The sequence below is a fragment of the Martes martes genome, assembly GCF_963455335.1.
Source record: "Martes martes genome assembly, chromosome: 8".
NCBI classification, from domain to species: Eukaryota; Metazoa; Chordata; class Mammalia; order Carnivora; family Mustelidae; genus Martes; species Martes martes.
This window is the reverse complement of record NC_137895.1, coordinates 71,371,121-71,395,501: the sequence shown is the minus strand read 5'-3', so window position 1 is coordinate 71,395,501 and position 24,381 is coordinate 71,371,121. Positions and strand designations below refer to the sequence as shown.

Here is a 24,381-nt window from a genome sequence, read left to right as displayed (position 1 = left end):
CCAATAAGCACTTCTAATATCTACACTGGGAACCAATAACAGCCGAGTACTTTCTTTCAAAGTGGAGGATTAGGAAATGCCTCAATTTAAATTCGGAGGAGGCCCATCAAACATAACTGAGTGTGCCCAGGCGAAAATAGAAATAATTTCTCCTCAATTTTAGGGAGTGACAAAGAGATAGGGATGACGTCTGCAGATAAACCAGTTTCTCTAAACAAGCTTAGCAAATACCCCCAAGGCAGACAAGAATAATTTAACTAGGTGACTCTGCTATTAAAACATATGTACACGTTTGTGTCTTGTAGGGTGTGGATATGCTTATGCCAGAAAGAATCCATCTTGTTCCCTCGACCTGATCTCTAGTGGTTGCTTGGAAAATCTTAACCTGTGAGAAAAATGCTAGTGTGACTAGAGGTTGTTACAACAAGCCAAATAAGTCAATCAGAGAAAGAAAATTATCATATGATCTGCTAATATGTGGAATTTAAGAAAAAAAAAGAAGATCACAGTGAAGAGAGGAAAAAATAAAACAAGATGAAATCACAGAGAAAGACAAACCATGAAAGACTCAAGCATAGGAAACAAGCTGAGGGTTACTAGAGGAGAGAGGAGTGGGGGGATGGGGTAACTGGGTGATGGACATTAAGGAGGGCAGGTGATGTGATGAGCACTGGGTGTTATAGAAGACTGATGACTCACTGACCTCTATCTCTGAAACCAGTAATACATTATAAATTAATTGAATTTAAATAAAAGTAATTACTTTAAAAATAAATAAATACAATTTTAAAAAAATGCTTGCATGACTGACAGCAATGCAAAAGGAGAAAAACTCTTCTAACCATCATAGATTCTGGGTCATTATTCATCCTAAACTTCATCTGTCATCTTCTCTACAGATGTAATTCACTTAAACAATCTCAAATAAATAATTTCCTGTCAAAAAAACATTACTGCTAGGAATATCAAGTTTTCCAAGTAACCATTTATACTTAAAATTATTTTTAAAACCACAATGAAAGTACTATATGGCTGCTATAGTAGAGGGGATTCTTTAAATATGCAATATGCATTTTTGCCGTGGCAGTATACTTTGTACTAATTGACATAATTAAATTCTACAGGTAAGAGTTATGTCTGTGAAGCATAATAAAATAATTCTACTGTTTAGCAGTGAAAAATAAAACAACCTTATCAGAAATTCTAAACCATCTGCAAGGCACATTATCAAATGCAATAAGTGGATGGGGATTTAAATCAGTATCCTGGAAACATCTGTCAATTGATATTAATTACCTTGTAATAATTAATCGATTATTAAGAAATTATACAACTGGACGGTTAACAAATAATTTTCAAATCCATTATTTTCTTTTTATTTCAAAACTCACAAAGATGTTATGAATTAGGGTCCCTTTTTCAAGTGAGACCATTATGCTACATGGCTTTGCCAAAGCCTAAGTGTAATAAGCAGAAGATCTGGCATTTAAAGCCAGTTTATCTGATTCCTAATCCAGGATTATTTTCACTATTCTGTCCTCTTAATATCTGTAAAACGCATTCATTCATCTGGAGGTTCTGCTACTCTGCTAGGAAGTGTTCTGAGGAAAAAATACTTTGAACCTAGAATTCTTTTTTCAGGAGGGGGAAGGGGCACAGGGAGAGGGAGAGAGAGAATCTGAAGCAGGCTCCTCACCCAGCCGGGAGCCTGATGTGGGGCTCGATCTCAAGACCCTGAGATCATGACCTGAGTTGAAATCAAAAGTCAGACGCTTAATGGACTGAGCCACCCAGGCGCCCCAGAACCTAGGATTCTATAATCACCTAAGTTAGACTGAAGTGAAGTGAAGGTGGAACAAAAACAATTTTAGGTACAAATTTTTATCGAAAGATAAGAATTTGAATAAACTAACATCTAAAAAATATACTTGAGATGCAAGAAGGAAAATGAACCCAGAAGAAACTAATATGTAGACATCAAAAAAGCACATTGGTCATCTCAGTAAATATTTAGAATATAAAAACAACTATCATTTGTATGTGTTTTTAAATGCTAGAATTAAAAATCATAGACAACAATATTAAGTCCTGACTTATTTGAGAGAAGGATAGAAAGGCTCTAAGTTTAGACTTGTTAGAGAACTAAAATATTACGTACATATGCGTGCTAGGCTGAACACTGGCCCCCAGAGATAGCCATGTCCTAATCTCCAGAATCTGTGAACGTGTTTTATGTGACAAAGGGACACTGCAGATGGAATTAAGGATCTTGAATTGGGACAACACAGGACTGTCCAAGTGGGTCTTAAATGTAATCAAAAGTGTCCACATAAGAGAGTTGATGAGCATAGAGACAGAGGCAATGTAATGATTGAACAAAGATGCTGAAGGTCTGCTTTTGAAGATGGAGGACACGAAGGTAGAAAAGGAAGGAAGGAGATTCACATCCTAGAGCACCTGGAAGGACAGAGCCCTACTGTCACCTGGGTCTCTGCCCAGGGAGACTGCTTTCAGACTTCTGGCCTCCAGAACTGTAGAAGAATAAATGTGTGGGGGCACCTGGGTGGCTCAGTCGGTTAAGCATCTGCCTTCAGCTCAGGTCATGATCTCAGCGTCCTGGGATCCAGCCCCGAATTGGGCTCCCTGGTCAGCAGGGAGCCTGCTTCTCCCTCTCCCTCTGCCTGCCACTTCCCCTGCTTGTGCGCTCGTGCTCGCTCTCTCTCTCTCTCTCTCTGTCAAATAAATAAATAAAATCTTGAAAAAAAAAAAAAAGAAATGTGTGTTGTTTGAAACCACCAAATTTGTGGTAATCATTACAGCAGCCATAGAAAACTAATAGATTAAAAATGTGGGTGTAGTAACTAAAAGAACAGCTGTGGAATATATTATTTATTTTCTAAGAATACGTATGCTTCCACTTGTGTTTCTAAGGGTGATTTTTATTAAAATAATGTTCTTGGGCACTCAGGCCACTCCTCTTCACTCTTGCTTGGTAGACAAATTACTTCTCAGAATGACAGTTCAGGAAAGGCAATTTGCTGGTTTGCAAACTGGCCACTGTACACAGAGGGCAAGGAGAGACTGAAGAAAGAGGCAGCCCACTCCAGATTGGCAGGTGACAGTTTTAAAAAGCAAGGAAACTTGCATAGGAGTCTTGCTGCAAGACAAGAAAATCCCTGCCCCTCCCTGCTAGACTCTTAGAGGTTTATATGGAGGACTTAACTGGATTCAGGGAGGTATACTGTCCAGATGGTCTCAACAACCTCTCACTCTCTCAAGGCTCTGCTCTGAACAGCTCCTACTGGGGGAACAGTGGGTAGAACATATATTCCTAGGACACGGGAAGGGGTGAAGAGCCTCTAACTTCCCTGGGTCCAGTTCACAAGTCCAACTAGTGGTCACATCCTCTCAGTGACGTCCTCCAACAAAATTGAATGCTTAGCTCAGCCCCTTCTAATCTCTTTCCTCTCTTGTGATCTGTTTACCAGGAGAGAACATGAACACTCTCTGTTCTGCTCAACTGTGCTTGTCCCTGAGGAAGGAGTTCTGTGGTTATGCAGCACTACTAGGGACCAGGTAGTTCTGCCTAATTCAGAGACAACAGACTTGGAGTCACGTGGTCCAAAACCTTCATTAGTAATAAAAGTGGCATTTGACCTCCATCTGCCTCACTCTCTTGTCTATCTCTCAGTTGCTTCAGAACACACATGGGGAAAAATAAAATATCACCCATTAGTTTTTTCGAATCTGAATTTTCATACTGGAATGAAAGAAAAAAATGGGAGGACTTGAATCCAACTGAAAACAGAGAAAGAGAAAAAAAAAAAAGAAGCAAAGGAATGGTGGGCCATACATAAGAAGACACAATGAGAACAAAAATCCACAGAGAATTTAAATATAATGGGTTGGGAAAAAAGCAGACCAGGCAAAAACTAACCCAAAGAAAACTGGCACACCAATGTTCATATATTTGTATGCAACAAATAACATATTTTCTTTCCAAATACATATGAAACAGTTATACAAATTGAGAGAAAATTGAAAGAAAAGCAACAAAAATTTTTCAAGAATTTCCAAAGAATTTGTCAATCAGATCACAATATTTTATTGCAAAGCAACTTTATTAGAAAACAACAAAGTGAAAGAAACCCATACACTGGGAGACTAGGAATGCACTCCTAAATAACTTATAGACTTATGAAGAAATCACAATAGTTATTATAAAAATTAAGACTTAGGGGCACCTGGGTGGCTCAGTGGGTTAAAGCCTCTGCCTTCGGCTCAGGTCATGATCTCAGGGTCCTGGGATCAAGCCCCACATCGGGCTCTCTGCTCAGTGGGGAGCCTGCTTCCCCCTCTCTCTCTGCCTGCCTCTCTGCCTAGTTGTGATTTCTCTCTGTCAAATAAATAAGTAAAATCTTAAAAAAAAAAAATTAAGATTTAAAATAAATAAAAACACTGCATAAAACTTGTGGAATGATAAAAGAGCAGGGAAATTTGTAACTTTAGATACATTTATGATGAATTAAGAAAGACTGACAGTAAACAAGTTTAATCATTCACCCCAGGACGCTGATGAAGCCTAAAGAAGGAGGAATAAAAAAAATAATAAACTTGATTACAGTCATTCAGAGACTATACTCCAACCACAAAGTAGTTATGCTAGCTTATTGGAAGTAAGAAATACTATAACTTATACCTAAGTACTTCATGTATTTCCAGTATACAAACCTGTACTTTTGTGTGTGTCCGTGGGGAGGAAGGGTTTCATACCTAACTACTTTGAAGACAGACTATGATAAATTACAAGTATAGACTGAAAAGTACAGAAAAACCACTAAAACATTTTAAAAAAGAAACATAACTTACATGCCAATAGTGAAGATACAATGAAATCAGTAAGAACGTGAGGGCATTATGCTAAATGAAATTAAGTCAGACAGAGAAAGACAAATACTGTATAACATTACTTACATGTGAAGTACTTAAAAATCAAACTTGCTTCTTAAATTCCACATCTGAGTGAAATCATATGGTATTCGTCTTTCTCTGACTTACTTTGGTTAGCATTATACTTTCAAGCTCCATCCCTGTGGTTGCAAATGGCAAGATTTCATTCTTTTTTATGGCTGAAAAGTATTCCATTGTGTGCACAGATATAGATCTAGATCTATACCACATCTTCTTTATCGATTCATCCATTGATGGACACTTGGGTTGCTTTCATAATTTGTCTTTTGTAAGTAATGCTGCAGTAAACACTGGGATGCATGTATCTTTTCAAGTTGGTGTTTTCATATTCTTTGGGTAAATACTGAGTAATGTGATTACTGGATCATAGGGCAGTTCCATTTTTAATTTAGGACCCTCCATAGTGTTTCCCACAGTGATTGGACTAATTCGCATTCCACCAACAGTTCACAAGGGTCCCTTTCTCTCCACATCCTCACCAACACTTGTTCTTTCTTGTTTTTAAGAAACAAAACAAATGAACAAAGGAAAAAGAGAGAGAGAGAGAGAGAGAGAGAGAGGCAAACCAAAAAACAGACTCTTATAGAGAACAAACAGGTGGTTACCAGTGGGGAGGTGGCGGCGGGGAGGGGGTGGGTTGGGTGAAATAGCTGAAGGGGATTAAGAGTACACTTACCTTGAGGAGCACTGAGTAATGTACAGAATTGTTGACACTGTATGTTAACTATACTGGAATTTTTTAATAAAATTCTGACTTTCAAAAAACCAAACTTTTAGTGTATAGTGATTATAGGCAATACTGTATTATGAACATTAAACTTGCTAAGGGACTAGATCTTAGTTATTCCCACCACAAAAATGAAATTATTATAACGTGAGGTGAGAGGTATTAGGTAACACCACAGTGGTAATCGTATTGCAATATATAGGGGCATCTGGGTGGCTCAGTAGGTTAAGCACCTGCCTTCGGCTCTGGTCATGATCCCAGGGTCATGGGATTGAGACCCATGTCTAGTTTCTTGCTCAGTGAGGAGTCTGCTTCTCCCTCTGCCTCTGCACCCCCTAGGCTCTCTCTCTCAAATAAATAAGAAAATCTTCTTTAAAACTTGTAATGTATAAATATATCAACATGTTGAACACCTTAAACTTACACAGTTACATGTCAATTATTAATTTTACTAATAATGAAAATTTAAAAATAAAAACGCTGAACTCATAAAAACAGTAGAATGGTGGTTACCAGGGTCTGGACACTGGGGAATTGGGGGAGATGTTACTTCAGGGCATAAACTTGAGAACAGAAGATAAGTAAGTCCTGGAGCTCTGACACACAGCACAGTGATTACAGTCAACAATCCTGTACTGGAAACTTCAAAGTGGCTTAAAGACTAGATCTTAATTGTTCTCACCACAAATAATACATCTGGAAAGTCCAAAACACTTGGAAATTAAACAACATTCTTTTAAATAAGCCATTAGTCAAAGAGGAAGTTAAAAGGAAATGACAAAATATTTTTAATTTAAGGTAAATTTTTTAAAATGCATCAAAATTTGGAGATATTATTAAAGTACTGTATAGAGGGACATGCATCAGTTTAAATGCTTATATTAGAAAAGAAGGCAGGCCTCAAATCAATGATCTGTTTCCACCTTAAGAAACTAGAAAAATAAGGGCAAATTAAATCAAAAGCAAGCATAAAGGAAATATAAAGATAAAAGCAGAATCAAATCAAATGAAAACAGAGGAAAAACCAACACAAGAAATCAATGAAGCTGAAAGCTGGTTCTTTGAAAAGATCGATAAATGAGATGAACTTTTAGCTAAACTGATCAAGAAATAAAGTGAGAAGCCACAACACTATAGAACCACAGGTATTAAAAAGATAATTAGGAAACAGTACCAATAATTTTTTTACCAATAAATTTGACAATTTAGAAGAAATGGAACAGTTCCTTAGACACAAACTACCAAAGGTTACACAAGAAGAAAAAGATAACCTGAATAGCCCCCTATCTATTAACAAAATCAACTTATAGTTACAGACATTCCAACAAAGAAAACTCAAGTTTGCCAGCTTTACGGCAAATCCTATCACACATTTATGGAATAAATAGCATCAATTATAGACAAACTCTTCAGGAAAATAGAAAAGAAGGGAACATTTGGTTTAACATTTGAAAATCAGTAAGTGTAATCCACCATATCAACAAACCAAAGAAGATTAATAGGATCATCTCAGTAGGAGAATAGGCATTTGCAAAATTCAAAGAAGGTCTTGGGAAAACCCAGGGACAACATCATACTTAACAGTGCAAGACTGAATGGCTCCCCCTCAGATCTGGAAAAAGGTCAGGATGCCCATTTTTGCCATCGTACGTCATACCTAATACTTAAACCACTCTACATTTTACTTAATATCTTAATAAGGTGATCACTAATTAGGCCAATTTAGTATGGAACAAGAAAAATAAAATTCATTTGGAGTCCTGATGCACGATCATGACAATGTCTGTCTACATAAAAAAAAAAACCCATATCATAACCCAAAAAACTACTAGAAGCAATACCCAACTGCAGGACACGAAATCATTTCTACTTGTATACACTAAAAATAAATAACCGCTGAAAACTAAGGCCATGCTTGCCCTGGGCGGTCCCCCGGATCTGTCTCTTGCTTCAACACCACCCAGCAACGTTGGTTCCCTGGGGCAACCTTCGGAGGCATCTCCTTGGCCACTCTCTGCCTCTGGGACCAGCCAGCAGACTATTCTGAGCTTAGCTCCCCGTGACCGAGCAACCCACGAGCTCCCAGAGTCCTCAGAACTATTCCACAGAGCTGGAGACCACCGCAACCGCCCGGTCAACATGCACCTGCGGGTCTCCAACACCTACCCCTGCCTGGGCTTGTCTTTCCACTGCAGCGACAACGTGGCTCTGGACAGGGTTAGCGCGAGCTGGCTGAGAAGCACGAGGGCCCTGAACTTCTCTAGAAGATGCCAAACCGGCGCGGAAGCCGGCTTTCTTCTAGGACTTGCGCAAACTGTGCCAAGATGAGTAACAAAGACAAGGACGTGAGGGCTAGGTCCTGGTTAAGCCCCTGAGGCCGGCCCTCCTGCTCCAAGTGCCCGGTTCTGTCTGCGCAGACGCGCATCTCGCACTGCCCGGGGGAGGAGGGGAAACTCATCAACGAGGTGCCAACCACCTGCCTCTCCTCGGCAGGCTGCCCCCTTACCCGGCTGGGCGGCTATTGCTTCCTCTTGGAAAACCTCCGGAGCCGAGCGGCCTCTGAGGGGCCCCGCGGGCATCCCTCTGGTGCCAGTGCTTGCGCCTGGCCCCCTCCCTACATGCAGCCATTGGGCAGCATTCTAACGGCCCTGGAGGCCCCTCCCAAGCTGTGGGACAAATGGAAACAATAAAGCTTTTTGCAGCAGCAAAGAGAAAAGAAAATTAAAACAGTACCACTTATAATAGGACCAAAAAACATGGAGTACTGAGATATAACTCTCCCCTCAAGAAACACGCAAGATTTGTGCGAGACTTGTATATTGAAAACAACAAAATATTAATGAAAAAAAGTAAGAGAAATAGCATGTTCATGGATTAAATTGTCAATTCTTCCTAACCTGATCTATAGATTCAACACAATCCCAATTTTAAAAAGCAGGAATTTTCTTCATTATAAAGCTACCCTGAAATTTATATGGAAAAAACAGAGGAACTAACATTATCAGAAGTATCTTTTAAGAATGTGAACAAAGTTTTAAGATTCACATTCCTTGATTTCCAGACCTATAAAATTAGAAGAATCAAGATCATGTAATATCAGAAAAAGGATAGATATGTGGAACACATGACAGATCCAGAAATAAACCAAAAAAATGGCTCACCTGTATATGGGCAATCAATTAATCGATTTTCAACAAAAATGTCAAGTCAATCAAATGTATTAAAGTTTGTCTTTTCAACAAATTGTGTTGGAGCAATTTGCAGAGGGGGAGGAGGGGAGGAGAGGGAAGAGTTTTAACCCATACCTCGCATCATATACAAAATGTAACTTGGAATGATCATGCACCTAAAAGTAAAGCCAAAATCTGAAATTTCCGGAAAATCTTCACAATGTTAGGTTAGGCATAAATTTCTTAGAACACAGAAAGTGCAAACCACAAAAGAAAAAAAAGTAGACTTTTTCAAAATTAAAAAATTTATGGGGCTCCCGGGTGGCTCAGTTGGTTAAGCATCAGCCTTCCGCTCAGGTCATGATCTGGGGGTCCTGGAATCTGGCCCTGCATTGTCTGGGCCTTCCTTCTCAGGGAGGAGCCTGCCTCTCTCTCTCCCACTCACTCCCCCAGCTTGTGCTCTCTGTCAAATAAATAAAATCTTTTTTAAAAAATTAGAAATTTCTGTTCCCCCAAAAGACAATGTTTGAAGAATGCAAAATAAGTCACAGACTGAGAGAAAATGTCTGCAAAATACGTATTAAAAAACAAACCAACCTCTGATATCTAGAATTTAATGGAAACTCTCATGACTCCATTGGCGGCTGGCTTGAGCACTAGGAACTGAAACTTAGCAGGCTTCCTTAGATGGTGTACGTAGGCATGGAGGAAATAGGACAACCTGCTAAAGAATCAAGCAAACCTTTGCAGGAATCAAGCAAACCTTTGCAGGAGTCTTGGCTAAATTGGCGTCATCACTGCGGAGACCCGCGCGGTCTGTTTGTGCGGATTCCATTCCAACAGCGACATCATGTGGCAGTGAGAAGCAAAGGTAAAAGTGTTCCGCAGAGCTTGGGTGGGGAAGCTGCGTTAAAGTCCTGGGGACTGCATTGAGCCCCTACAGTTCTTGGACAGTATTAGAAGTGGAGACGACCTCAAAGGTGGGACATTCTGGATTTATCCTAATAGGTTGGGTATTCAAAAAAAAAACTCATTAGAAAAATAAAAGGACTGTACTTATATCCTGAGTTTGTGAAGCATTTCATATTACCATAAATATTTTAACTTTATACTTTATATATGGCCGTAGTTTAAATTTATATCTGACAGACAGAGATTACAAGTAGGCAGAGGCAGGGAGAGAGGGAGGAAGGGAAGCAGGCTCCCTGCCGAGCAGAGAGCGCATGTAGTTTAAATTTATAAGAACTTTGTATTCAGGGGCACCTGGGTGGCTCAGTGGATTGAGCCTCTGCCTTCAGCTCAGGTCATGATGCCAGGGTCCTGGGATCAAGCCCCACATCGGGCTCTCTACTCAGCAGGGAGCCTGCTTCTCCCTCTCTCTCTGCCTGCCTCTCTGCGTACTTGTGATCTCTGTCTTAAAAAAAAAAAAAAAAAAAAAAAAGAACTTTGTATTCATTTTCTCTTGCTTCCATAACAAACTATCGCCAGTTTAGTGGCTTAAACAAGTTTATTGTCTTACAGTTGCGTAGGTCAGAAACCCGATATGGATCTCGCAAGGCTAAAATCAAGCCACTAGTAGGGCTCTGTTCCTTTCTGGAGGCTCTAAGGGAGGATCGATCTCCTTGCCCGTTTGAGTTGTTAAAATTCAGTTACAGAACTGAGAATCCTGTTTTCTTGCTAGCTCTCAGCTGAGGGCCGTTCCTGGAGTATAAGGCTACCCACGTTTCTCAACTGGTTGCTCCCTTCTTCCTTCTTCAAAGCCAGCAAAAGCAGGTTGAGTCCATCTCTCATAGAATCTCTCTGACCTACTCTTTGAAACCTTTCTCTTCCACTTTTGAGGAAGATTAGATTCTAGGACCCTTGAAGATGACCATAGATTTTTCTCATCTCCAGATCTTTAACTCTGATCACATCTGCAAAGTCCCTTTTGTCCTGTAAGGTGATAGAGTCACAGGTTCTAAAAATTAGGCTGCGGACGTCTTTGAGGGGGTGGGATTATTCTGCCTACCATAGATACATTGGTGGGGGTTTTGTTTCAAAGATTTTTTATTTTTAAGTAATCTCCACACTCAACGTGGGGCCCAAACCCACAACCCCAAGATCAAGACTCAGACACCCCTGGGTTTTTTAATATTTAAAAATCTAATCTTAAAAATTTGACTTTCCTACTGCGGAAAAGGCAAATTTTTAGGATAGCATTTACCTGATCATTCCTAACTTCTACTTCAGCCTGGTTCCTTACTCTCCTCCATTGATTCTATACTAGATTTAAGTTCAGGGTCAGTGAAGGGATTTCAATGTTTCAATAAACCTTCTGAATTAGTATGCAATTCTGCATACTAGGTTTGCATATCAAGGGTTTGCTTATTTCTCTGGGGGAGAAGTTCCAGAGTTTAGATCAGATTCTCAAAGTACTCTGTGAAAGATCCTCCCCTGGGGAAAAAGAAACTATAAAACTGTTTGTAAATAAATGTGTTACTTTCATATCACATACATTTTCATGCCTCCTCACTTTTATGCATCTTGTTCCATGAAATGGGGTGGTGTAGTGGTATAGTGGAAAGGTTTAGGCTTTGGATCTCCCTCAGGTATCTGACTCAAGCTAAGACTGACATTTATCTAGTAAGAAATAAGTTTGGTGAGGAGCCATTGAGATGAGAGCAATTCAGGACATGTTTGGTGAACCTTCAAGGTAACCAAAAAATCAAGGGAAGATCATCTTAATTAAGGGACTCTAAGAAAGAAAAGATAGTCATATTGTTCATAATAAAATTAATGTATGGATGTGATAAAAAGGTAAAATAAACTATGTTGGTGGACAACAAAATAAGGGGAAATTTTGTCACACACATGGCAAATTATCAACAAGGCAAACTCCAAAGAATAGAAATTCAGTTTTCACAGAAAAGTGCTAACTGAATTTTAAAAATCACTCTAGTCATAATAGCCAAAAGTGTTGTCCACATGTAGTTGCACCGAAATCATTACACTAAGTGAAAGTTGTCAAGCACAAGATCCTGGAGCACCCGGGTGACTCAGTCAGTTAAGTGGCCGGCTGCCTTTGGCTCAGGTCATGATCCCAGGATCCTGGAATCAAGTTCCACGCAGGGACCCTGCTTCTCCCACTTCCCCACCCTGCTCACGTTCTCTCTTCTGCTCTCTCTCCCTCTCTCTCAAATAAATAAAATCTTTTTTAAGATTTTATTTATAGAAAGAGAGCATACACAGGGGGGATGGCAGAGGGAGAAGCAGACTCCCCACTGAGCCAGGAGTCTGATGAGGGATTCGATCCCAGGATCCCGAGATCATGATCTGAGCCAAAGGCAGGCCCTCAGCCAACTGAGCGACCTGGGTGTCCCTCAAATAAATAAAATCTTAAAAAAAAAAAAAAAAGAGGCACAAGATCCCATTTACAGGACAGAAGGGAAACCTCCTGGGGTGATGGAAATGTGTGTTTTTTAACGTATGTCCATGTGTGTATGTGTGTGAGAGAGAGAGATGTAAATGTTCTCTTGTGTGATGAGAATGTTCTTTACCTTGGTTACACAACTGAAGCTATTTGTCATAGCCCCTTGAACTGTACATTGAGATTAATTTTATTGAATGTAAATTATAACTCTTTAGAAGATTATTAATGGAGATGTGATGGAAAAGAGAGGAAAGCCAGGCCAAAAGATAAAAAAAATAAAGCCACTCTTTTAAAAATTGTGTATATGATCCCATCTATACATTAATCAAAATTGCAATGTAATACTGCAATCCAGTACTTGTGTCATTGGCATACAAAGGGCAGAGGAGTTGGAAGCCAGACGGCAATGGATTCAGAAAGAGAAGGAGGTAGAAGAAGTGGGACCGTGCAGTTAGCAAATCTAACATTGTTTAAGTTTTGTAGCTGACCCTTGGAACAGCAATAACGAATGAAAGAGATACATGCTATAAATACTAAAACTGGCCTCAGTGTTTCCAAAAGAGTAAGTAGTAAGTCCCAGCACATCTGTAAAAATGATCATTTTTTGAGGGAATCCACACAAAGGAAAGAGCCTTAGCTCTTGGAGTATAGGGCAACATTAGCTTTTCTGGAAGGAGCCCATCTTGGCCTGGGCTAATTATGCTTCAAAGGTAGAGCACATGAGCAAATGGTTCATGTGAACAGACAGAGCAAGCCTGAGTAGTTAAGGAAACTCCAGCTTTTTTAGAAATCAGCACAGGCCTCTGTTAAGTATATGATTGTTCATACCAAAATGGAGCTAATGCCACCCAGCTACTTTTATGTTCAAGAATTAGTAATAATGTTTGGGGTGCCTGGGTGACTCAGTCTGCTAAGCATCTGACTTTGGCTCAGATCATCATTTCAGGATCCTGGGATCCAGTCCTGGATCAGGCTCCTTGCTCAGCAGGAAGTCAGTCTCCTTGCCCTCCGCCTGCTGCTGCCCCTGCTTGTGCTATCTCTGACAAAAAAATAAATAAAATCATTAAAATATATATATACTTATTTATTATACTGCCTGGTATACAGTAAGCATTCAGTAAACATTAGCAATTGTTATAGTGTGTGTGTGTGTATACAGATATACATATGCATACGTATATCTGTATACACACACACGTATATATGTATATATACACACACAATACATAAACATATATATATACACACCACATATGTGTATATAGTATGTATAGTGTGTATATACACACACACACAGAGCACAGTTTACAACTTACTTGTGTAGCCACTGAAAACGAGCTCCATGATCATAGGAACTTGTGTGTTTTGTTCACTGCCTAAAACTGTGCCCTGGGATCTAGTATCTAGTAGGCATTCAGTAGTTGTTGAATGTGAATACCTACCTACCAAAGACAATGAAAGTGCCACAAGGATTAGGAGCTGCCCAACAGACGTCTGCTCACTGCAGGAATGAATGGAGGTGATCGGACGGCAGTACTATACCACACAAAGTAGGCAAAGAAGAGATTCAGGAATATTCCAGTTTATAAACTTTTTATTTAAAAAATAAAATTATAAACAAAATACAGAAAAATATTGACACCTGTGATAACAAGGAAATGACTCCTAATCTTTACGGTGGTTTGTTATCCTGAAAGAGCAAAATCATAAGTTTTATAAAGAAATTTTATTGTGCAAAGGAGGAATGTACTTTTTAAGGTTCATTTATAATAGGTATTTGGCATTGACAGAAAAAGTATTTCTATGTATACATTCAACACTTTGCAGCATATTTACATTCAAGTTACATTTCCAAATTCTATGCCAAATACAATCTAACTAACCATCAAAAATCCCCAAGATATAATTCTGTTTATTTGGTAGGAGTGCAGTATGATTCTATTAGAAATAATTTTATGCTCCTACTAGATCAATCATGCTTTCACTACGTCAACAAAATTTCTTTCCAGTTGAAGCCAAGCCTCTTCTAGACAAATTAAACGCTAACGAAATCTGGCCAGTTACAAGATTACATAGATTTTTCCTCCCTCCCTACAGACATTATTAAAACTTTCAATGGAAGGGCACTGGCTCTAATAAATTACTTTTTTTTTTCTTACAGCAGTTAGGACAGAGTATGGATACAAGCTGCAGAATTTTAACTTGTTTTTAAAAGATGGCTGAAGCACTCTTCCTTTCAGTTGTTACCGAATTCCAAATTCAGTTGTTCTCAAAATAAAACACATTAGGAAACCCACATGGTGTTTTTAAAACTTTTCTCCATTTTTTCACACATTCCTCAAATCAGATTTTTAATTCATTGACAATTTGTAAATTTCTTGCTTAGTTTCTCTCAATTACATTAGGATAGCTATTACAATTTCTTGATAATCTCACCATTTTGTTTCAAAATATGATTTTATTAAAGTCAACATAAACTACAAGTAACTTCCATCTCTGCTACAGTTCTCTGAGAAATCTATCCAAACTTAATGAGGAGTCAAGATCCCATGGGGCCTGAAAGGACTGGCAAACAAAACATCAAGATTTTAAAATTCTCATGCCTCCAAGAAATTCCAGACAAATCAAATCTACTCATAATGTACCATTTCTTTCTTAATTATCTCAAATTAAGTTCACTTTTAAAAATCCAGTAAGATAATTAAGGACAAAACAATGGAGACAAATGAATTTCATTTAGTTGAGCTCTTCCTTTCTGATTTACTTCAGGTTGTAACTTCTCCTCCAGGACATGATGGCTGGCAGTTGGCAGTAGGCTGCTGAGTTGACGGCACTTCTAATTCGGATTCACGAACAAAAACCACTGCATCACCACTTACGTTTATAAGACATTGTGCCTATACAAACAATAGGAAATGTCCAATCACCAACTCAAAGATCTGCTCATGGTTTTCTGCTATTTTAGGGGCAGTGCTACATAGCTGAAAAAGCACAGGCTTTTAAGTCACTTAGAAAAGGTAGACAATAGAAAAATGAACAAAGGGGAAGAAAAAAGAAGGCAATTCATAAGAAAGGAAACTCAAAAAAACCCCATTGATAATTTTAAATTTTTTAAAGGAAACTTTAACAATTCAAAGTGAGCTATTATATGAAAAATACTGATACAAGAAATTTATTCTAAAATTAATCCTAAGCAACAATTCTTTGCCCCCACTAACAGAATTATTTTTGAGGAGTAATAATTGGGACATACTCTTCACCACTATGGTAGTTAGAACTGGACAGATCATAGTCCAAACTAAAGGGTGTCTTCCACAGTAACTTAGGAGCAAAACTTCCAGAGCTATTTAAGAATACCCAGGATATGGGGGCACCTGGGTGGCTCAGTGGGTTAAAGCCTCTGCCTTTGGCTCAGGTCATGATCCAAGGGTCCTGAGATTGAGCCCTGCATCAGGCTCTCTGCTCAGCAGGAAACCTGCTTCTCTTCCTCTCTCTCTCTGCCTGCCTCTCTGCCTATTTGTGATCTCTTTCTGTCCAAAAAAAAAAAAAAATCTTAAAAAAAAAAAAAAAGAATACCCCAGATATGAAAATAGCATCGGATCTATATATGACCATAGTTATCAATACATTTGTTAAAACATGTTTTAAGCATCTAGAATCAAAAAGTTCTGAAGACCAGTTCTCTTTGGTAGTGGGTGGGGAGACAATGGGAAATGGGAAAGCCACGGGGGAAATCTTCAGGTTCCCCCAAAAGAAGGTTGTAACTGCATCTCACCTGGTTTTTATTTGGATTCTCCATGAAGACACACTGCTTCATTATGTAGGAGACAACAGCATTCCCTCCTAATGCAGCAACATGAGCTCTCACCATGGCAAACACTTCAGCAATAAAAGCATGGAGAAAACCACTAACTCCTCCTTCCTAGAAAGTAATACACAAGAAAATCTAACTGTATGCATTAATTTATACAAAATGCCAAATAATATATACTAAACATCTTAAATGATCTTAATATAATGGCTGATCATTTTAATTTCCCTTGCAACAGGATTTGTTGCATGAATGAACAAACCAACCTTCACTGAACATGTCTGTGATGGGGATTATCCCCTTACTTTACAGATGATGAAAGTGATGTCAGAAAATGTGTCACATGCCCATGACTATGACCACATAGCTAATAAAAAATGGCAGAGCAAGAATTCAAACTTTCTCCAATTCCAGTATCTCCACCAAATTATTCCTATCACTCATAGAAACTGATGGTAAATATAGCCAATAAACTTCTCTGCTCTCTGTATTCCCATTCCAAAGCAAGTTCCAACTACACTTGCCTTTTTACCAGTTTCTCAAACCTATCAGGCACTTTTCCTGCCTCAGATTCTTTGTGCAGGAAAAGTCCCTGAAGGATCCTCACCCAATTTTCCAGGATGATTCTTACTCAATTCCTCAGGTCCCTGTTTATATGTAACTTCCTCAGGGAAACATTCCCTAACTCTCAGATCTAAATTAAGTTCCCCTGTTATATTCTCTGATAGCCTCTGTTGTATTTCTTTATATTACTTACTATCACTAGTAATTATACATTAGTTAATGATTACTTGTTGAATGTTCACCAGGCTCCATTCCACTAGACGGTAAATTCCATCAGGTCAGAGACCGCCATCTGTTTTGCTCATAACTCTTTGCTAACACCTAGTTCAACAGGTGCACACACTGAGCATTCCATATGTATTTGTTAGGGAATGAAATCCAGTAGGTTAGGGAATGTTTTCAGTGTTCAAAAATAAAACAGAAACCAAAGTCTAGCTGAGAGCCTAAAATACTTTAGAACCTAAGTTTTCCGTGAATTCTACTGGAGCTTTTATACAGTCTAGGAATAAATTTCAAACTTTAAATTGGAAGTTAAGGGCAAAATTTAATGCACTGTTAGAAAAAACATTTGACCAGAACACACCTTATTAAAAAGCCAGAGAGAGGTAGCTATCTAAAGGTAGCTCTCTTTGTAGTTAAGGAATTGAGGTATTTCAGCCTACCTTCTACTTAGTCACAGCTCAGTACATTTTTTTTCTTTTACTTGTATCTGGTTTACTCCTGTCTTTTAAACTTCAAAATTCTGATGGCAGAGTAACAGAAACTACAGAGGGGTAATTCTTAAAAGATTACATAATTGAAAGCAAGTAACTTAGCAAGCAATGAATAAATTTGAGCTATTATGCCATCCAGTTAATATTATAAATCTCTGTTGAAGGGAAATCTACTATGAAGCAACATTTTGGAGTATGGCTGCTCAAGTAGTAGAGAAGGCACTTAGGGGATAAAATTTTATGGACTAAAATAATGCAATATCCATGTACTATTAAGAGCAACTGAAAAGTTAATTCACCAATCCATACCAGCTTCTCACACTCAACTTTCCTTGTCAAACTTAAATGGGCTTAAAAGTGTCACCTAATTTAATTCTATATTAAAAAGGATTTTGAGACTATATTAAGATACAGTCTTCTTGGGGCGCCTGGGTGGTTAGGTGGGTTGAGCCTCTGCCTTCAGCTCAGGTCATGATCTCAGGGTCCTGGGATGGAGCCCCGCATCGGGCTCTCTGCTCAGCATGGAGCCTGCTTCTCCCTCCTCCTCTCTGCCTGCCTCTCTGCCTATTTGTGATCTCTGTCAAATGAATAAGTAAAATCTTTAAAAGAAAAAAAAAAAAAAAGATAATGTCTTCTCCATCTCAACACAATTAGAATATGATTTAAAACTAATTTATTGTAAAGGAAACATCTACCTAATCATTCTGTCAGAAGTCATTCCCTCATTGACACAAAAATACCTATTCTACTCTGCCAGGCACTGTGCCAGGCAGGTGAGCATGATATTAAAAAAACAATATAAGGGCTGGGGTGTCTGGGTGGCTTAGGGGGTTAAGAGTCTGATTTTTGATCCCAGCTCAGGTCTTGATCTCAGGGTCATGAGTTCAAGCCCCGTGTTGGGCTCCACACCCAGCATGGAGCCTACTTGAAAAAAAAAAAAAAAAAAGTATGATGGCTATTATTTCTAAGGAAGTGTAAAACATTAATGGAGAGACCATGGGAAAAAAAGCAGAGTTAAGTCATCTTTATAATGCACAAACTTTTAAAAAAATACAAACTGCTGAAGAGTTTATTGGGTTTCATACCTATTCAATAAAAAATTTCCCTATTCACAGTATTTGCTCTAGTCTTATTTCATAACATAAGACACAATATAAGTACAATTTTTTTCTCAAGTTTAAATTCTTGTGTAATTACAGATATAATAGGCTGACCGTGATTCTTAAATTTGACCACATCAAAACATTATAACTACTGTTACCCGGTAAGAGGTAAGAATTTGAATAAATGGCATTCTCATGTACTTTTGGAGAGGTGGAAATAAAACAAGCAGCTGAATTCTTTTTCAGGGGGAGAAAATTATAAACTATCCCCATAGACATCTATCTATAATTTAGTCCTCTATGATTTCTAAATGTAAGTCCTTAAAAACTATTATTTAAATATATCTCAGACAAATAACTACTTGAGAAAACTAAGCTGAACTTTCAGGCTGTTTTAAATCTCTAATCATACATTGATAAATTTACTTGTTTTATTTATCATATAATGAGGATCTGAGATTTCTAATAATAAATGAAATTAAATCCAACATAACTCTTGTGATAATACTAGGTGCTATATGAAATTGGCAAGTCTAATCTAGAATCCATCCATACAGGTCATTGGGAAAAAAAAAAAAAAAAGTTGTGTGTATGTGCACACGTGTTGTGGTTACTTTGGCAAAAAAAAAAGAAATTGAAATTGTAGTAACAATCTGAAGACAGTTTTGTTACTACTGTCTTTAACCAGAAAATTCACAAAAACAATGTTATAAAATTACCTCACGAAGAGAAGTGGTTTCCCGAATAAAAAACATGTTAATTATCCCAAGATATTTAGTTATTTTCGCTCCAGGAATAAAAGAAAGAGGTGTCATCTTAACAACTCCAACTGTAGAATTTGCACAAGGTGGAGTTGAACGGTTCCGGAAATTTCCTTCACCCATAGGACTTGCTTTTTCAACTGTCACAGCTAAATTTGGAGAAAGAAGAAAAAACATTAAGATCGGGTGTTGGTAACTCAATTATTCCCTAAGGTTTCCAAGTAAGTGGTGACAACATTCAGCTGTCTGTGAGGCTAAGCAATGTCATGAAAGTAAAGAAATTATCATGCACTGCATGCAATTAAAAGGAGAGAGAAAGAAAAACTTAAGAGGAAATGCTGGAATGGAATTCTTTTGGAAGAAAAATGGCATTCCTGCAAAAGAAAATGTTGATGCGGTGTAGCTACACATACAATGATCGTTATAAAGTGAAGAAAAAGAAAAAGCGGTAGAGCATTAAAAATTATCTGCTGTAGGAACAAATTATTACAAAGAGAGTGTGAAAGTTGTTATATTTCCCAGTGCAGTTTTTTCCATCTTTTTCAGACGACTTCATCATTGTCAACTTGTAGATAAACCTTACATTAACTAGTTGTAATTGGTTTCTTCCTCAAACCATTTTGATCAAACTCACAATTTTAAAAACTTAACAATGACCTTGGCTGTCTAAAAATTGATTGTTTATAAAGTAACATGAATAATAGCTACTGCTTAACAAGTAACTACCATAAGCCAGACATACATATGCATGTATGTATATATATCTAATCCTTACAACAATCCAGCAACATAGGTATTATTATCCCCATTTTACACATGAGGAAACTAAGTCTCAGAGAAGTTAAATAGTTTGTCCAAGGTCACACAGCTATTAAAACGACACTTCTAGGATCCCAAACCAGATCTGTCTGGTTCCATATCCTGTGATGTTTCCTCCAAAACATCATTTCCTCCTTTTTAATGTCAATTCCTTCACTCAAATACATTTACCTCAGACTCTACCAGAACACATGGAGTATAAAGAACATGTAGGTAATGATGCTGACTGTAGCAGTGAGATAAGAGTTAGTTATTTTCTATTCAGAAATACCTCATTCTTTTAGCCCTCTGGGTATCATTGTCAGTAAACTAGTAGATGCCATCACTACATGGTAGCTTGGGTCCTGGAAGACCATCTCTTCAATAAGAGAGCTCATAATTTCCTTCCATTCGAGGGACATAGTATCTATCTATACACTTTGAAGAATACCGTCACAAAAAGTAAAATTTTAAAAACGCAACTGTACAGTTAAAATGAACAAATCTAAAGGCCCTTTAATAACTTCGGCTAAGTGACGATTAGTATCTGCAGCTTTCACACTCCAGTATGTGATTGATTGGCAATGTTATTGCTGGGTCGTAAGGTCTAGCCTTCACCACTGGGAAATCAGGGATATGCTTCTCAGATCATAATGTGGTAGAAACATCCGCCTACTTGTCTTAATTGATCCGCGCCTTATGGTCTGAGCTTTCAGTTTAATGAGCTCTATCCAGCTGCTGCATCTGTCTGCAAAGGAACTGTAATCAACTGACGTTGCTGAAAACACAGACAGAAAACAAAAGAAAAAACAAAGAAAAAATATGGGTGACGTCTCTTACTCGTCATAACACTCCTTCTGATGACGTAATTTAACTGTAACTTAGAAAAAGAATGGTCCTTTTCAAGTCAGATATGAGAGAGAGTAAAGAGTCAAGCTTTAGACACTGATTTGTCCAAAACCAAGTTCTCAGTTAGCTGGCTGAGCGTTTTTGGTGATGTCATAGTTCTGTGGTTGCTTAGGGAAAACAGAAGCAAAGTCTAACAGAGTATCAGTGAAAGGACCATATACTGCTTTAACTAACTTTATTTCCCATTCTTTTTACTTTACAATGTGTTAACTGTTTATATTTTATGACTTTAATTTACAATTCAAACTTGGTGAATAATTCGCTTCCCTATTTTTACCCTGAAAATAAAAAAAATAATGAGAATCAAATGCTGAAGAATACATTTTTTAAAAATCACTAGTTGACTTATCTTTTATTAAAACACGTTCTTTCTACCATTAGTAACAGGAAAGCCAAAAGGTCACTTTGGTCAATATTCTGTTTTCACATCTGATTTTGGCAACAAAACTTCTGATGACACTGAGTGGGGAGGCAAGTAGGAGTCTAACAAGTTCTCCTTTTTCAAAAGAATAGCTTTTACTATTACTGAGCTAAAAAAAAATGTTAAAGAGCTAAGATTTTATTTTTAGAAACAGGGAAACTATTAAAATGCTAAAAATGTAAATATTAGTTTAATTAGTATTTTAAAAGATACATTCTAACTACAATAAAGTCACGTTTTGGTGTCTATTCCACTGTCCAGTGCATTTCTCCAATGTCTGTATGTTTATGCACCACCACACTAGAATTTCACACCTTTGGTGACTATTTGCTTAATTAGACAAACTCACCTCTCTGTGCAGCTGGTATACCTGAGTTAGAACTTGCACTCTCCAGGTGTTCTAATAAGACAATATGAACAACATTAGCTTGAATGCTAAGTACAAGCCAGTATCTCTTCTTTGCTGTTTATCAAAACCTCTATGAGCCAGATGAATACAAGGGAATCTTTATGGCTTCATTATAAAAGCAAAGCAAATAGAAGTATTTAGGTTTTAAATGCAGTTTCTATTGATTTATGAAAACTAGCTCAGTTAATAAATATCATGCCAAAGAAGACTACTTGTTACTGTAACACAAGAAGAGTTTCAGAAACATTATAGACATGAGAAAATATAAACATAGTAACAAATGTTAGTAGGATGAAAACAGGGCAAGAAAACTGAGCAGAGAAAAGCATCAATGTATTAGGAAGAAAATCTGAAATGAAACATGGAGAGGGGAAATGTTTGTGTGTGGGAGGTGGTGGTGGGGGTCAGTAAGATTAAAAATTATAGACCAGGCAATGACCTATGTCTCAAAGATAAACACAAACTGCTTGCTTATTAGCAATAACCCTCCCCCTTGCCAACTTCCCTTCATTCAAGGACTTTGCTATCAACAGCTCCCTCTGGTGGCATCAAGACATCATAGAACTAAAAAGTGTTCCCAACAGACAGAACTAGATTCCAAACTGGAATCATTCCCTTTCCACTAACACTAACCTTAATAAAGGAGCATCCAGAATTTTCCCTAGTATTTTGTATTTTTATTATATCTATTTAAAGTATCGTACAAATTTGAACAGCACTATTAGAAAAAGCTTCATAATCTATTTCTAAAGTTCAGACTCTACATTAGCATATTTGAATTTTCGTTTCAAAGAATTTTATAACTGAAAGAATAGCATTGCCGAGTTAGAAATAACTCATAAAAAACATCGAGAATAACTGCAATCGTGCAGTTTTTAAAAAGAATTTATAAATTAAGTAAATACATATTTTTATCCCTGTTTAGTGTGTTAATCTTTTGGTAATATTCTTAAATTAACAAAAGATATACCTTTTAAAAATAAGATTTGTACAAGTTTCTGCTAATTGGGTGCAATGGGAGTATCTCTCCATATTCCCTCCTCTTCCCATTTTTATCAAGCAAGTGACCACTAACTAATACTGGAAAGTGTACAGTGACTGACATTCCTCCTATAATACAGAGCTATTGAATAAAAGGGATTACTAGGTAGGATCCACAAAATGACTGTGAGGGTACCATGCTGCGGAAGTGCCCTGACCATCATGCCCTCACACTGCAGATCTAGGCAAGAAAACATCCTCCCTGATTCAGGATCCTGAGGCGTTTTGGAAGCCCAGAAGGAGACAGAACCAACAAGAAGGAGACCAGAACAAAACTGACATTCAGAAGCTTACCACATCTCTACGGGCAGCTAGTTCAGTACTGAAAAAGGCTGTAGTGTGGAAGCTGGGACAGCAAATGCCTACCCAAGTTTACATGTGCCAGGAGAGTCCCAGGACTCTCCTATGTCCAATGCAGTACAGACTTGGGGAATACAGACTTACAGAAAAATATAGCTGGCATCAGGAATTCTGTGCAAGTTTTTTAAATGAAGAAACAGGGGGCAAAAAGCTTAAAAAATATGAAAATTACTAAAATGAAATTATCTTCTGTATCTCAGTATTATCTGGGTAATACGAAACTCCTAAGTAGCAACTGTATATAATTTAATGACAAATGTCCACAAAGAACTTAAACATGTAGAAAGTTATCTGTTATCAACTCTAAATATCAAGTGAAAAAAAAAAATAAGGGATATAGTGATCTGTAAAATACTTGCTTTTTAAAAAAGGAAAAAAAAGAATATCTTTGCAAAGACAGACAATAAAGCTGGTTGAGGGTAGCTGCCTCTTGAAAAGGGAAATGAATGGAGAAGGGAGCTTGATTTTGGACTATAGGATTTTTTGGTAAGATCTGAATTTTTTACCATGTACATTTATTACTTCTCCAAAAAAATGGAAACTTTTCCAAAAAAAGTGGGGGGCAACAAGGGAAAACGTCTTTTCCCTGCCTCCACATGTAAATGTATTTGAATTAAAATCTGGGGGGAAAAAAAGCTTTTAAATTACAGATATTCTTAAGGGAAAGGTTAAAATAGATCATTTTTTTATCTCATTTAAGGAGAGCAGGTTCATCCATCAAGTTTGCTAGGATCTTAATTTTTCTCTCAGAGAAAAGGCCCAAGATGAGATGGTCCTGGGAACAGACGAACATCAGCACTTCAGACATTTGAATACTGCAGGTGTCTAATAACCTCAGATTCTCAGTTACTCTGCTCTTCCAATTACAGTTTGGCTTCCAGGGTAACAGGCTTCTCAAAAGAGAAGGTACTGCAGGTATTAGCTGTCTGGCTCAGTGGTAAACTAGTAATTAAGGCGAAAAAGAAAGAAACCCATATGTAATCTCTAAGTCAATACTTTTTAAAAAAAGCATATTTCATATTCAGGATTAGAAATCTTAATTAAAATATTTTGGGCTTTGTTGAAGAGCTAATGCCCACTGTCAGCCATACCTGTATAGAAGAGTTTGAGACAAACACTTCTTATGTTAGGTTCCCCCCATTCCTGCTTCAGAAAGTCTCATTCAAGCCACACAGCAGCCTACTTCTCTTATAATTTCCTTTCCCACTGGATAC

The 24,381-nt window shown here is 37.7% G+C and overlaps 1 protein-coding gene across 4 annotated transcripts in view; it reads right to left on the bottom strand.

Moving 5' to 3' along the window:
- Positions 1–13,854: 13,854 nt before the first annotated feature.
- C2CD5 (C2 calcium dependent domain containing 5) overlaps positions 13,855–24,381 on the bottom strand; it is a gene marked incomplete at its 5' end in the record, with an annotated part of 93,977 nt that continues 83,450 nt past the window's right edge. For 2 of the 4 annotated variants that reach the window (XM_080812018.1, XM_080812020.1), the window contains 5 exons: positions 13,856–15,174; positions 16,053–16,199; positions 19,188–19,378; positions 20,704–20,775; positions 21,707–21,757. In XM_080812018.1, coding sequence (XP_080668144.1) covers positions 15,043–15,174; positions 16,053–16,199; positions 19,188–19,378; positions 20,704–20,775; positions 21,707–21,757 — 593 coding nt within the window. In that variant the 3' untranslated portion in view covers positions 13,856–15,042. Of the gene's footprint in view, positions 15,175–16,052; positions 16,200–19,187; positions 19,379–20,703; positions 20,806–21,706; positions 21,758–24,381 lie in introns of all 4 variants that reach the window. The other 2 variants (XM_080812019.1, XM_080812021.1) reach the window with 2 other exon arrangements.